Source organism: Athene noctua, chromosome 7 (assembly GCF_965140245.1).
Source record: "Athene noctua chromosome 7, bAthNoc1.hap1.1, whole genome shotgun sequence".
In the NCBI taxonomy this organism is placed as follows: domain Eukaryota; kingdom Metazoa; phylum Chordata; class Aves; order Strigiformes; family Strigidae; genus Athene; species Athene noctua.
In genome coordinates this window covers 5043999-5059838 of record NC_134043.1, presented here as the reverse complement: position 1 = coordinate 5059838, position 15840 = coordinate 5043999, and the positions used below count along the sequence as shown (strand labels likewise).

General features: G+C 37.1%; 1 protein-coding gene across 1 annotated transcript in view; it reads left to right on the top strand.

Moving 5' to 3' along the window:
• ARHGAP15 (Rho GTPase activating protein 15) overlaps positions 1-15840 on the top strand; it is a 312620-nt gene that overhangs the window by 194463 nt on the left and 102317 nt on the right. The window contains exon 10 of the mRNA XM_074910919.1: positions 8768-8845. Within this exon, the coding sequence (XP_074767020.1) occupies positions 8768-8845 (78 nt within the window). The remainder of the gene's footprint in view (positions 1-8767; positions 8846-15840) is intronic.

The window sequence follows — 15840 nt, the reverse complement described above, 5'->3', positions numbered from 1 at the left end:
ATGGATTACAATGAGGCATAAATGTAGTATTTTCATCCATGACAGATATAATCTTGAGCCTGTTTTTTCATGTTACTTAACTCTTTCAGAACGTAATGTGTGACAGAAAATGTCTTATAATGCACATTGCAGTAAATATCAGTCAAGTATGCTTTATTGCTGAGCTCTACATGTTTCCAGAAGTTAACAGGCACAGCTGGGATATAAGAAATGGCGATGTTGTATATATTTCTTGAACATACAAAATACCTTGGCTCTCTTCTCCCCCACTCTCCACATTACATCCCCAGCTGTTCTGATCATGTCACACAGTGGATGAGTTTTTCCATCGTCAGCTTCTCCTAAAATGATAACCTTTATTCAGGCTTTCATCCTCCCAAAAATAAACTGCATTATCCACATTGTCATCACATTCAAATTAGACTATCACAGCATATATTGCGTGGCACAGAATAATAGAAATGGCAACGGATGGGAGGTGGTGAACTGCCTGTTGGTAGCTGTACCTAGCAGAAAACACTCAGTATTTAGCATTTATTGATTTTCCTACAAATGACTCAAATCTCTCTACCTGAAATTCCCTTCTTTCACTCACTGTAGTGTCATGTGGCCCCAACGCCGGACAGGTAACAGTTGGAAGCTGCACATTTCTGGAGTCATAAAGCTTTTGAAAATTCTTAATACTCCTGCAAGACCTTTTGGTTAAGCAGGAGAAAAAGTCTACTTGATAAAGTAGCTGAGAACCATAGAAATCCTATTTTATTTCAGATAAATTAAGCATTAGTTAGAATGGACCAACTAACCCATAGATGAGTAGCAGTGACTGCAGCACATGAGAGCAAATAGGAGTGGTGAAGGAGGTATTGAAAAAGGAAACAAACAAGCAAACAAAAAAAAGAAATAAACATTCACAAAATAAATACTAATGTGTTACAGAGAGGGAATGGCTATATCCAAACATTTGGTAATTTCAGATATTATACTGCGTTACGTAAAGTAAGACAATGTTCTTTCCTTGTAAGCTGCCACTCCATTTAAATCAGCGAGCTGATGTGTGTACTTGAGGTCTGTATTTGGTAGGAATTTTTCCCCTTTAGCATAAACCTTGTTGATTTAAAAAGTGAACAAAGATGAATCAGGTGGTAAATGTATTCATGTAATCATTTTCATTAATAAGCCGTTATAAATAATAGAGGGAAGGTTTTAAGTGTATAATTCTCTGTAGCACAATTGAGATTTTTCCACATCTTCAGCAGTAAGTTAATTAGAATCACCTGCATTTTCTTGGGCGGACACCAAATGGATTGCAAACAAAAACAGATTAAAATAGCTGTAGCTCATGGCATACAGATGACAAGATTCACAAAGAGGACAATCAGGCAATGAAAACCTCCTCTTTTTCAAACATTTTTAAAGGAAATTCAGCTCTTGTGAGTCGCTGTAAAAAGACGTTTGTAAGTGTTTCGCTGAAAGACTAGAATGGCTTTGTTTCTGATCCCATGATGAGTGAAAGAAATGTTTAAGAAAGATCACTTTACAGAGAGATTCAGACTGAAATGTGATGACTGTGATTCAAGCCAAGCCAAAAATTACAGCTCAGAATTAAAGGGGATGGACGTGGCTTGGGAATCCATTTTCCCACATTCCTGAATCTCAATCATCCCAGCCAATGTTTAAAAGAAAATACAGTGGAAAGCAATGAGGTCACTGTGTTTAGCTGCAAGAAGTGGGACTATCAGAAAGGCAAAAGTATATATTGGAGGTAACAGCAAAATTACAGTGAACACGCTGCATGTTCAATGGTTTCATTCAAAAAAAAACCCCAACAACTTCAAAGTTTAGTTTTGTTTCTTGTTACAGGGAGCCTTCTGAGTAAGTCTTGTTGTTCCTGGGGCTTTTAAACCATAAACTTCTTGAATGTCAAAGACAGTGCAACACAATAGAGAAGAAGACGAAGGCATAGCAAGCTTGATTTAGGCATTAAACAGCAGCCGTGCATGGCAGTGAACTGTGTGCTAGTTTAAATTGCGCTCGCTTTGTACTGTCGCTACTCTTATTTATTTGTATATAAATATCTGAGTGGAAATTCTACCATCAAGTGATACAAAACAGAATAAAGTATATCATCCATCATATTCACTTGTTACTTATTCTCAGTATGTAATGCTCATATTCAGTGTTGTAATTGCTTCCATTAAACAGTTTCTACAGGGTCTTGAAAACAATGAGATCTTAGTCAAGCTTTTCTCCTTTCATTGCATCTTGAAGTTATTACTGCAAGAAAAAATGAGATTCTCTTTTTATGTAGGAATGCCCCTCATCTTCTTGATATTATTGCAGTCAAACATAGAATTATTTCTTGTTAGCTAATTTCCCAAAGAGATTCACCAAACCTCATGTCAGACACCTCCTATAGAGTCATTTCTTAGCTTGTTAAGAACTAGTACAATTTCTCCTCTCCTTTCTTCCCCCCACTATCTCTGCCTTTACTGAATTCCAGGGCAGTGTTGGATTTCTACTAATAATAGAATAAAGAAAATCTTGTGCGTGGTACCTTGAATTCGGGCTTGTCTGTCACAGGTCCTGCAGCTGGGCAGTGCTGGTCATCAGTCCTCAGTACCTGCAAATCATGTGAAAAGTACCGATGGAGAGGACATCTCCCCATCCTCTCTCCAGTGCAAAACAATGAAGTATATATTTTATGTTTCATTTTATTTGCTTTGATATCCAGTACAGTGCTCCATTGGACTTCCTATTTGTAGCTCATGAAGAGGTGCATCTCCTCCCTGCTCCTCTTTGATACTCCTCTTTCTATAATTCAGAGGATCACGTTAGTCTTTTTTGCTATAGCACTGAACTGAGATCATGTTCAGCTAATTATTTAAAATAAACCTCAAGTCCTTTGCAATCTGCATCCATAGTGTTGGATGTACCCTGTGTTTCTTCATACAAAAACTTATTTTAGCAGACTGTGACCATTTAAGGCAGCAATTCAGACCTTCTGTAACTTTACCTGTCCTTATCATCATTTAATATCTCCCTGATCTTTGTGTCATCTGCTTACTTTGCCAACAGAGATATTTTTTTTTCTCATTGTCCACATCTCTGATCAAGGTATTAGATGGCACTGGACTGAGAGCTCCACTCCTGAGAGCTCTGCTGGTTATGACCTTGTTAACTGATATCTCCTATTAACTACCACATTTTGAGGTCTGTCATTGAGCCAGTTTTTAATCCATGTAATATATGCCCTGTTAATTCCATAAAATGCAAGTGCTTTAATCAAAATGTCATGTGGTACTAAGTCAAAAGCCTCATGGAAAGCCAAACATACTATTTCAATACCATTGCCTTTATCAACCTGACCTGTCAAAAATCCAATCCTATCAAAAAAAAAATGCAACAAGTTTGCTAGACAAGGCCCTGATTTCCATGAAACCATGCTGGTCGAGATTAATTATATTTTGCTATGAATTATTTGTTCATAGAGTCCTGAATTAATTATTTAAGTAGACTGTCTGGGACTGAGGTCAGTCTAGCCAGTCTCCAAGTGCATCCCTCTTACTGCTTTTACAATATCTGCCACTATTTCCAGCCTTAGTCGTTTCCAAGTATTTCTCTATATTTTATTTGCAAGTGAGAGATCTATGTATATCATGAGCACCAATAAGTGAAAACTGTTTTTTTTTTTTACAACAGTGATTTTCTTTTTGTCCTTCAGATCGACTTCCAATATCACGGACTGTTTGGTCTCCTAGGTTTGTTTAGCCTTGTCTATCTGGTAGAACTGTCTAACATGACATTTCTATGGCTCCCACTTCCATGGGAGCCAAGTACCTTCTCTGGACTAGGGATGGGGCCTGTTTTCGTATCAGATGTTAACTGGGATATTGCTTTCAGCCTCATTAATTTGATCCTTTGATGGGAGGAGTAGAAGAAGTGGGTAGTTCTGATGATCAAAAGAGAAGGTTTTTTTCCAGCAGAGCAAATCCCAGTGTCAGCCTCCGGCCCCAGTCCAGGAGCTTTAGGGCATGCCTAACCCCACCCAACGCCACACCAAAAAGCAGGATAGAGATGTCAGCAACACTGAAAACCCTGCTGAGTGCAGATAGTTGTACGTTCAAAAGGAGCTGGTGCTTGTTTTAACCCAGCTGACCCAAGCTTATCAAGCTGATCAACCAGGTTTACTGGTTCAAGAACCTTCAGCTCACCTCTCACCTGCACCACGCTGCACTTTACATCCATGTGTCCCTTCGTTGCTGTTAATGCCTCTATGGTTTTTTTTCCGTCAGTGGTGTAACTCAAATTTGTTTCATCGTTCTCATCATTTTTACCTCTGTTTTCCATCACATCAGACAAAACCATTTCTTTTGCTCCCACATTCACCTGATACTCCAGATAGCTTTCGTAGCCCTATCCAGATACAGTATTTTTTATGTCAAATTTTAATGTGTCAGGTTTATTTTTTGCTACTCTTCATGATTTTCCTTCTACTGGCATACAGATATTGACCCTTTTGTGAAGCTTTATTTTTGTTGCACATTGTTTGTGGTGTTTGTCTCATCTGACACACTATCTTGCCGTTAGTGTATATGCTGCGTTCACCCCTTTCTGCATCTTTAAATTACTTCATGCCTCGCTTTTGTGCCCTTAGTAAACTTTTAAAAAATTGTTTATATATCAGATATTTATAGTGAGATGCATATGAAAACAGGAGGAAAGAATTATAGTTTTAGGGAGAACATACCCTGATAATGACCTCTTAAATATTTGTAAAGATAGCCCTGGGCATCTGAGCCCACAAAATAGTTTATAATACAACAGCTTGATTACATAATGATACTTTAGTTTTAAAATGTATGATCTTTCTGTTTATGGGAAGGCATAATAGGCTCCTTTGAAATACAATATTTTTGCCCTGAACATAACTGATTTTAAATGAAAGGACTAACTAAAGAATGCCTTTCTTCAAGTTTGTACTTCACTTTGTTGTTAAATCCAGCACGATGGTTTCTTTTACAAAACTCCTACCAGGCCTGGGGACCACACCTATTTCAGGATACATTAATTGTGGAAGTTTCATGGGTTTCTATGCAGGAAGTTACCTAGTACCATTTAAAATGGTATGTTTCAAATTCTAACTCTTGTTAAAAACCAGAGGGAGAAATTTCTGTATACCACCACTCCCCTTCTCCCTGCACATAGAGATTTTCCTTTTATATTCAGTTTGAAGATATTGTCAAATACAGATTAAGTTTAGGAGGAATGCAATGTGATTTGGGAGAGCGCACAGAAGAATTCTTTTCTATGCAACAGAAAAGAATTAATGAGAATATTTCATTCAAGGCAGTTCATAAAGCATCAGGACTAACTCCACCAATACCAAAGTCTGATATTTTAAAACATATGTTTGGATAAATATATCACCTAAGCTCTAATTTTTTTCCTGTGATTTTAATGTTTCCCTGCAATACTTGGTTTTACCTCAAACTGCTATGGAGCTGACACTGACCTGCATTCATGGTTATTTCCATTTTGGCTAGAAGCAGGATTGCAAGAAATGTTCTTAAATATGTGTTCTTCCAACATCTGTGCTGTTATACAGAGTGACTGCAACATTCATTATTGTTTATGAATCTTAACCAAGCCTGAGTTCAGTTACCTTTTAGCTTTCTCATCAGGAATACCTGTATCATTTTTTAAAAATTAAAATAGTTAAAATTTGCCAGTAGTCTGCCAGCTAAATGGATGTATTATTGAACAAGTCCTTTTCCTACTTTTCTTATACTATCACAAAATTTAGGCTGGAAATACCGAATTATCATGGGTTTTGCTATCATTTCTAATCTAAGCCTAACAAGGTTCATCCTGTTCTCAGGTTCCTCATTAAAACAAACAGAAGCAGAGTTGAAGATTGGAATATAAAGCAAGTAAAATTCTTGTTCTCCTCTAGGGCAGAATCCAGTGATTCTTCCCTGAAAAACCCCGCTCCAAAACACAAGAAGGTCACCCTATAGTGGACAAGAGTTAGATTTCATTAAAATGAATATTTTTTCTGAAAAGTTCTTTACCACTATACTTAAATGCCAGCACCAGATAGGGAACTTTGCAAGGCTTTTGTTTCATCTTGTTCCCTAAGTATTTATAGCCTGCCGTGAAGAAACACTGACAGCAGTGCTGTGATGTTTTTATTCTTGATAGAGGTGCCCTTAAAAGTGAATTTGCTTTGAAAATTGTTCATAGAATCAGGATATTAGAACTATAAAGACATATTTCTCTTTCTTTCTCTTTCTCTCTCTTTCTCTTTTGTGCCTAATTGGATTTCCAAAATAAGTTGTTAACAATCCAGCTAAGATAATGTGGTCATGAAAAGGATGTCCAAATCCACCAATTTGCATTGGTTTGGTTTGGCTTAACTTTCAAAGTTCTTGGAGCAGAAAGTTGATGGCACGTGAACACTATAATTGGCTTGATATTCTTCTGTGGGTTTGTTTTTTTTCTTTTTTCATTTTTTTCTCTCTGCCATATTGTATAGTGTCCAAATGAAATGCTAATCAGACCGCATTTCTGGACCAAAGTAAATTTACAACAATAATAGTGCACTTGTATACTCCAGATCATTTTGCAAGAGGTAATATCCACCAATTTACAACATAGTTTGTTATTTTCACTTGGTCTGGATAATTTATGCAGGTTCCAAATTGATGCTATTAATGTGAGACATAGCTATTTCACCCAATGTGACATGTATTGCTTTCACTTCCATATATCCAAAAAGGTTAAGAACTGGATTGAGTTAGATCCAAACAAAAGTTAACATTCTGTTTTGGGGCTTGTTTGTTTGTTTGTTTGATTTTTCCTCTTTCTGGTTTAGACTTCGATTCACATGATGTAATTCTTAATCCCTAACCACAAGAGTACCACATTCCTGTGCTAGGCATTACTCTTGCTCTCTCACTCTCCCCTTACTAAAACAGAATGAGACTCTTCGGATTCTGGATAGAATTGCATTACTTAAACATTTTAGTAATTTCCATTTGCTCATATGTTATATATCCAGTGGATGGATAACTTCCAAGTGTTCTTGATTACCAAATCCTTTTTGATTTCTCTTAAATAAACTTTTTCTTTATCCCTCTGTAACCAAAGGGGATCTTCCTGAAATGAATCATCACTCTCAGTATTATGTTGCAGGACACCCACAGGTGCAGGGTAGAAAATTATCTAATAAAAGACTTAGATAACCCGTGTATAATATGGAATTATTATTCATTTTTAAAATAGATTATTTAATGTAAATCAAATCAGGATGTTCTTAGCAGGGTAGACAAAATCAGAACTATATTTTGTGGAGAGAGAAAACAAACATGCAAACAAACAAAAGACTTTAGTTGGTTTCAGTCTACATCAAAAGGAAAAGTAAATCTCTTAAAATGTTTCAAGATGAATGAGGAATACCTCCAAGCAGTTGAGTCCACTGGCTATGGCACTCATCTGCCAAGGCATGATGCAAGTATCTTTGAAATAAGGACTTGCATCTCAGCTCCTTCTTATTTAAGTGTTATTACAACTGCGCTTCTGAGCTTTTGGACTTTTTTTTTTTCCCACTCTTTCCTATAGTTTCAGTTTTTCCTTTTCACTCACCCCAAATTGGGAAAAAAAGTCCCCCTAAATACATTGTCAGGAAATATATCCTGAAAATTTTGGGGTTTTGGCAAATTAGCGTTTTCCTAGAGAAAGGCTTTCTCTGAAATTTCTTGCTAAAAGCTAATTAAAACTTGTGTTCCAGGTGACGAGTAGCTTTAAAAAAACCCTGTTTTGTGGAGATTCTCTTAGTCTCTTATGTACTTGCAAGTTTTAAACGTGAAACGACAATGTATAGTTTAGTGTTTTCAATTTTTAAGCATGCAGATTCGGTCGTTGTCACACAATAGCTAATTCTCCCGGGAAAGGAGAGCAGTTCCCATGTGCTTTGAAATGCTGCAGCTATGCAACCAGGGCTGGAAGTGCTATTTTAAACAGTCATATCAGCAGAGCTTGCTCTAGGAGATAATATGTCACAAAAGGAAGTATGACATCTAGTTTCACCTAGAAGATAAACCTTGAGTAGATATGCAGGGAGAAACAAGACTGTCAGGTTGTCCTTGAAAAGAATGGCCTATATTAATGAAGAAATGTACTCCAGGGCATATGCTATTTGGGATATTTAATTTCATCTTCAAACTTGTCTGATCTGCTATGAAGAATATAGTAGAGAAACAGTAGTTGTGTGTAGTCTCACGCACGTCATCATTTCAGAGTGGGCACCTCGGCGCTTTATTTTCAGAAAGGTCACAGCCTCAGAAATTCACATCTGAAAAACCCAGGCCCCAGACTGAGAAGCACTATTAATATAAATACCCCACATTTAAACAGGATTAGCATAGCATCGTGCGTATCCCAAACAGACCTTCTCTAGGAGCACAGGAGCTAATTCACTCTTCCTTTCCCATCACACTCAAATACCCTTGCAGAACCATATTCTGCTGACAGAATTACAAGATAATTATAGTTAGGTGTTTTGTATTCACTTAAGTTAATCTACCACTTTTATTTTTCATTGTTGTTTTAATCAGGCAGGAGGCACTTCACTTGTTGTCAGGTGGATTATTTTTCAGTCATTCACTACACTGCTCTTCATACTTGCTAGGGTGCTCCTGGCTTCCTGACAGACATACAAAGAAAAATACTTATATGATCTAAAATGAAATATGTGTTTCTCTTTCAGGTCTAGATGTTGATGGAATATACAGAGTTAGCGGCAATCTGGCAACAATACAGAAGTTACGATTTGTTGTCAATCAGGGTAAGTGATTCCTCCACCCTGGTAATGTTTTGTTTAGTACTTAACTGTCTCAGATGACAGTATTTCAGAATCTGCTATACATTAGTGGCATAGAATGATGAGCCGTGTTTTGGAAAAGAGAGGAAAGAGAAGGTAGGATATTGCACAGAGGGAAATGTCAGCTAGGAGAGAGAAAAAAAGAGCAGAGTAAGCAGAGGAAAATAGTAGTTAAACAGGAGATGAGAAACAAACAAACAAACCAACCAAAGAAAAGGAAAAAGAAGGAAATGGATACATGAAATAAGGTGGCAAAAAAAACCCCAAAGTGTATGTAGAAACCAAAGTATCAATGTGCAGAGGAAAAAAAAAAAAGATTAAAAGGAAAAATAGCAGATTGTTTGGATGTTGGAAGTTAAACAAAGCCAAAAGTAGAGCAGGGATCCAAAGGAGACTAGCAAAAGAGAAAAAGGTGCTGAAAAGAACTGAAAAGGAAATACTAAAAGTACAGTACTGACTCTGTCAAAGTCAGCGGAAGATTTATGACTGATTTTGAAAAACAAAGATCTGACCCCAGGAAACGAGAAGAGGAAAGATGAATATTTTAGGGAAATAAGAACCAGAATTAGAACCAACCTGTACATATTTACTGAACGTCTTTCCATAGACTCCACATATAATGGACACATTTCCACAACTACCCAAAAAAATACTTTTCACAGATGCGGCCTAAATGAATCTAACATTGATCAATAGATACTGTTACAGGTGTGAAAGCTGATATTGGTAGCTAAGTAGGACAAATGACAAAAATTCTCCTCTCCAAACAGTTTACTACTCTTGGCAAAGACTAAATATCCACATATTTAATAGCTTAACAAATATCATTGATGATAGTGAACCTCCTGATACTACTTAACAAGAAAATAAAATTAAGCTTCTCAGAAATTAAGAAAAATCTCAAATCCTAAATTCCATTAAAATAGCTTTATACACTTTTGAATTAATCAAGTACAAATGTGAAACTGCTGCAACATTTTCTCCTACTTTTTATTAACTTTTTTAGTTAAAGGGACACTATTACTACAACTGCTAAATATTGTGTATTGCACGTGGTTTCTTGGAGATGATAGCTGTTGGAGAAGAACTTCTTCGATTAGTTTTGTTCTATACATAAACTAAGACTTTTTTCTCAAAAATGCTCATGAAATTGAGAGATATGAGAGACATAAAAATATTCCCACCTTCAAGCCTCCATTTACATCTGTAGGGAAGGTTTCAGGGAAGCGGTAGATGTTTGCCACCTCCTCAACAGCTCCAGATCAGTCTTGTCTTCAGCTGAAACAAGAGGGTGAACTCTGGTTTATGAGGAACCAGTATTTATGCCAGTAAATTCAATGAGACTGAATAAACCATCAGCCTCATGATTTTGACTCATTACTTGGGTTCCCTTAGATTTATAGTTGCTGGGTATTTGTGTGTCGATAATGTAATCTGCCTTGGTTTTCAACAACTCTACACTGTATTTTGTTTGGAGACAGAGAGGCAAAACCAGGATTTTCTATCTTTCTTTACTGCCTAGGATCTTAACTCGGGAAAAAATACGCCATAAAAATAATGGTCCTGTCTATCATGTCTCATGGCATCCAAAGGTTAACGTACTTGAGGTTAACATTGCTGCTCAAGTTTTCACCTAAAACAGATGGGCCGATACTGTAAAGCTAGACAGAAGTCTAAGCTGGCTTTTTGCAGCACAGAGGTACCAAGCACCTTCTGGTTTATACTACTGTGAAAAATGAAGATACAAAAATGAATTTAATCATACATTAAAGCCACTCTGACACTGGCTACTTATGGCATCTGCAAGAAATCTGCCTATTGAGTGACCAAAGAAAATTCAAAGAAAACCAGTGCCTCTGGTGTTTCTTATGGTGGTCTTTATTGATACCACCAGGGCACTCATGCATTTTATATCATAACAAAATAGATTTCCAATGCAAAGTGATATTATCCATCCGAGCCCTCCCTTACACGTCCTTTAAAATCACAACTATAAAAATATCTAGCCAGGTCTGTACTTAGCCTTTCCTCAGGTAAATGAATGCGGAAATGTCAAAGTTCATCTTCTGTAAACCCTAATGTCACTTTGCAGTGCTCAGGGGTGACACCAACACCATGTGAGGGGAGATGGGAGAATCTAACATTTCAGTCCCCAAAGAATAATCCAGTAATTTTTAATCAGAACATTCAAGAAGTAACATAGGCACAAAGAATGCCTTTAAGAGAGCAGGCTAGTGTTTCTACTGTTTAAATAACACCCTTTCTCTGTGCTAGGTGGGAACCTGCAAGAAGGAAACAGCCCATTGAGTCACGGTGTACCTGTGGAAAACACCGTGGGGAGATGGGGGGGAACAGGATTTATTTAACGCGTGCTTGGCAGATCAGTAGTGGTCTCCACCCAATGCCCCCAGAGCCTGATGTCCCCATGTCCCTGGTCAATTAGATGCTGAGGACAGCAGCAGTTTCAGACTGGTTTATGAAGTCACAAAAATTACTCCCAACTTGCTTATTTGCTAGTCCTCTAAAACTCTGTGGCGGGATGATGTTTAACCATGCACACTCCATGCATCATTTTCACTCACACTCAATAATTAATTGTGACCTCCTCGGCTCAATCCGTGTACCTTCATTTTTCGGTATTTAACAGTGGGAAAGCAGTATTTATATATACGATTTTCCCATAGAGATTTTTTTTTTTTTTAAATATCATTTTAGTTAAAGTTTAATTTAATTATAAATGCAAACAAATGTTCTGAAAAAGCCTATTTACATTGCAGGGATTGACTGTGCAATCAGTTCTTATACAGGCCAAATACTTAATGGGCTCTTTCTTCCTGTGTGCATTGCCATTGTGTTACACCTACATTTACAGACTATATGTAATATGTATCACATCGAAAATTAAAGATCAGAGAAGACACTGTAGGCTGGCTGCCATATTGAAGTTTTTTTATTATAATAATCATTAATTAGAATATAGCAAAGCTTTATTTGGCTCCTTTTCTTATACCATTAATGTCATCTGCAGCATCAAAAATGAAATAAGAGAACTGGTGAATATGAAAGGAAAACAAACTAACAGTTAACAGTTTTATCATTAAAGAAAAAAGAACAGTAAAAAACTAAAAACACCCTTGAAATTCTAGGGTTTTGGAGATGGGTTTACAATTTAAAAATATGCTTTGTAGTTTTTTAAATTCTCTGAATATATTTGGTGTTTAATTCTCATTTCTTGAGGTAGGTAGCTCCTGAAGAGGGCTTTTACCTTGCCAACATGAGCATCAGCAGAACAAACTACCTTATTTACTTTATCCCTTTCACAGAGTTTTCTTTTTCTACAAAAGTCTATTGATATCACACCTTTTTTGCTTCTGTGCAACAGGATTATCTTTTATCTATGATTTATTTTCCCATTAAGAACTGAAAAGATCAGTTGATCATAAGAGGACCGGGCTATAACATCTCTCAGCACTTTCAAAACTCTATGTCATCATTTTTCAAATCACTGAATCAAGGCTGTGGAAGCTGTTTGGACCAAACTGACATCAGGAAATTCATACTTCTTTTTTTTTTTTTTTTTTTTTTTTAAGTCTACAAGCACTGAAAGAATTTTGGTTTTAGAAACTAAACTACCAGTCATTTAATATTTCTAGATGAGAACCTATGGTAAAGGCTTCTATAATAGTCAGAGACATTAGACAGAGATGTCCATTCCTCTTATGCTTTCTGTATTACTGGTTAAGTCTAACAGTTGCAATCTTAAAAATAAAATAAAATAAAATAAAATAAAATAAAATTGGTACTTAGCAATTCTTTAGGGATTTTAGGAAAAATCTGGAGGGCTTTTGCTGATTTTAAACAAGGTCTAGAAATTTTTTTACGATTTTTACATAATTATAAGGATATTCTTTTAATTCACACCTGTAAGAGAAGGGGTAAGGCACTGAAAATGGGTCTGGTAAGCCATGCAAAGTGTGCTGGCAGTTTCCGGGTATGAGGATGTTACTGAAAAGCTCAATTGTTTTGGCCCAAAGTCCCAGGGTGGAGCTGACGTGGGCCCTGGGCCAATGGGCGGGGTGGCGGAGTCACAGGTGGAGCTGCTCAGGGCCATTAAGGCACCACTATATATGAAAGTGGGACAGGTGGGAGATGCTTTTGAAAAGCAAGCTTTTGACCTGATTAAAAGAATGTCAACAAGTAGGCAAAAAGTGCCTGAGAAAGACAAACAGAAAAAGGGAAGACTCCTCACCCATAAGGGTGTTAGTTTGTAAGAGTGTGAATTTGTGGTGCTGTCTCTGCTCCGGTTGAACCCATCGTGTTGATACGCACCTTGATACAATGGGGTAAGGACCTTCTTTGTGCTAAACTCTATGGATTCCCTGTCCTACTTGCTCATGTCTGTCCTGGCAATCTTGGATTGCCCATGTGCTTGAAGACTGGAGATACCTGGGTGAGGTGGCAGAAGCTTTCTCCTTTATGCCTCCCATGTTATTCTGCTGGTTAGCCGGAAAGGCGTTCAATTTCTACAACTGTCAAACAAGCAATTTTCATGAGTACTAAATTAACTGAAAAAAATGGAGCTATAAAGGGTTCATAACACATTGCTGAAACGCAAGGATTCTATCCTAATGCATATATGTTCAGGGAAACTAACCATAGAAATACAAATTTCAATACTTATTGGTTCATTCAGTAAGTGTTGGTTCATACATAATACAAGAGAGTTCCTAATTGTCTTTATATCCAATGCTTTGTTTGCAAAATGCCTTGGTATTTGCTGTACAGATGACCTCTGCATCCCGTTATTTCATTTGGAATACCTTGTGTCTTAACTGTGAAACACCGGGTGCGGTCCAAAGGTCAATTACTGTGTTTTTATGGCTTTGTTCCCATACTTATGTACTAAAGGGGGGGTAAAAATATTAATTTTACAGATGCTAAATAATACACTAGTGTAGAAAGGTACATTTCTTATGGAACATAGAAAAGGACAGCCAAAGATATACAAACTGACGTCTACATTGGGGAAAAAAGTGAATTTAATCTTAGCCTGACATTACCTGGAGTTAACAAAAAACCCCACATTTTGGCAGAAAAATTTAAAATATTTCTGTTGTTTCTTCTATGAGAATATACCGGAATATAATTCAGCTTAAGAAAAAAGTAAAATTTAAACCACAAATATGTGAACTGATTGCGAATATTTATTAACTAAATAATTTAATAATAAAGAAAATGCCTACTTGATTAATTGTTACAGAGTAAAAATTACAATAAAACTGTCTTGATCAGTGCTTTGCAGAAGCACCATTACTGTCTGTGCAGTTGTTTAACAAGGATTTAATTGGAAAGATAAGTGAATGCACATTTAAAAGTATTGTTAATTTGCTTTATAATCACCCCATCCTTCACAGTATTGACAGCACCAGGCACAAACCCCTTTCTCTTTTACAAGTATTATTTTCCATATGTGCACAATAAATTCTGAAGCAGTAATTGGAAATTTTATGGATTTCAACATACCTAGTGTTTTGAGTTTATAGGTGCCATATCCCTTCTCTAAAGGTAGCTTATAGGTGGCATTTTAAGTAAAATCATTGCCTTTTTATTACCATGAGCTGTTTTTGGAGGTTGTGGTGTGGTAGTTTGTTGGGGTTTTGTTTTGTTTTTTTCGTTTTGTTGGGTTTTTTTTTTCTTCCCTTTCTGTTTGAAATATCAACAAAATCCTCATTGAAACATTATATTTGGTTTAATAAACAACAGCCGTCAAAACCAGTAATCTTCAATATGTTTATATTCCATCTGTACTTATATTTATTGTTCTAAAATGGCTTGGATTAATCTAATTGACAAGTAAGAGCCCAGACCATATGAGCAGCTAAGGATGATACCTTTAACCAGCAGGATTCTTCAACTGTACTGACATGTTCTTTATCAATGAACTATGAGAAAAGAGGAAGAAATCTTGAGGTTTGGTGTTTTGGGGTTGTTTTCTTTTTTTTTTTTGATATTACTGATTATATGGGCTTGCTGGGACCATATGTCTGAGACTTAGCTATCAGGAACCAGAGTGGTTTCCTGGCTGGCTCTGCCTCGGCGGGCAGAGCCCGTGGAGCTGACACAAGACTAAAGCTGCCTTTGAAAAGGATTTGCCAGGTCAACACAAATGGGCTGGGTGGTTTTTGAAGCAAGCATTTAGCAGGAAAAAAAAAAGAAGGGGGAGAAAATAAGGGAGGAGGGAATGGGGGGGCGGGGGGGTAGAAGAGGGGAGAAGTGGAGAAGTAGCAGCTCCTTTTCAGTTTTATTTCTTTAAGAGAAAAGGAAAAAGAAAAAAAAAATCAAGCAAACAAAATTCCCCATTCAGAAATACCTGAGTCTTTCCATTGACCCAATATATCCATTTCAAAGGCAGCCAGCAGCTTTGGTCCTGCTGTTAACAAAGGCTCTGTGGGCAGAGGAGAGCAGGTCCTCCATCAGCTGCCAGCTTCCAGAGAGGAGCTACAGACAGGAAGGTTCAACAGGACTGTTGCGATCTTTATTTTAATATTGCACCAAGGATCACTGGGAAGAGGGAGGGAGGAGGGGGGGAAAAAAAGAGACATTTGTTTTCTCTTGAAACCACTTTATTTTTTGTTTATGGGGCCTTAATTTCTTGTACATACGCATTAGTGAGATTTCCCATTGTATCCCGCCTTCTCATACATTTTTAGACATTTTAGGATGCTATTGATTGTATTTTTCAGGCATATGTGAGTATGCTTAGAAACATGTGAAAGTGTCTTGGTTGGAGTCTAACCTTAGAGACACCTTCCAGCCTTGGTGACGTTCTCTGTGTGATCAAGCATGGCCCAGACAGCAAAGCCTTCCTCACTTCTGCCAGCAGTTATTCATGTAACCAGTCTCGCTGAGAAACCAGTAAGAGCGGTCCAAAGTTCATGTTGGAAATATCAGGCTCAAAC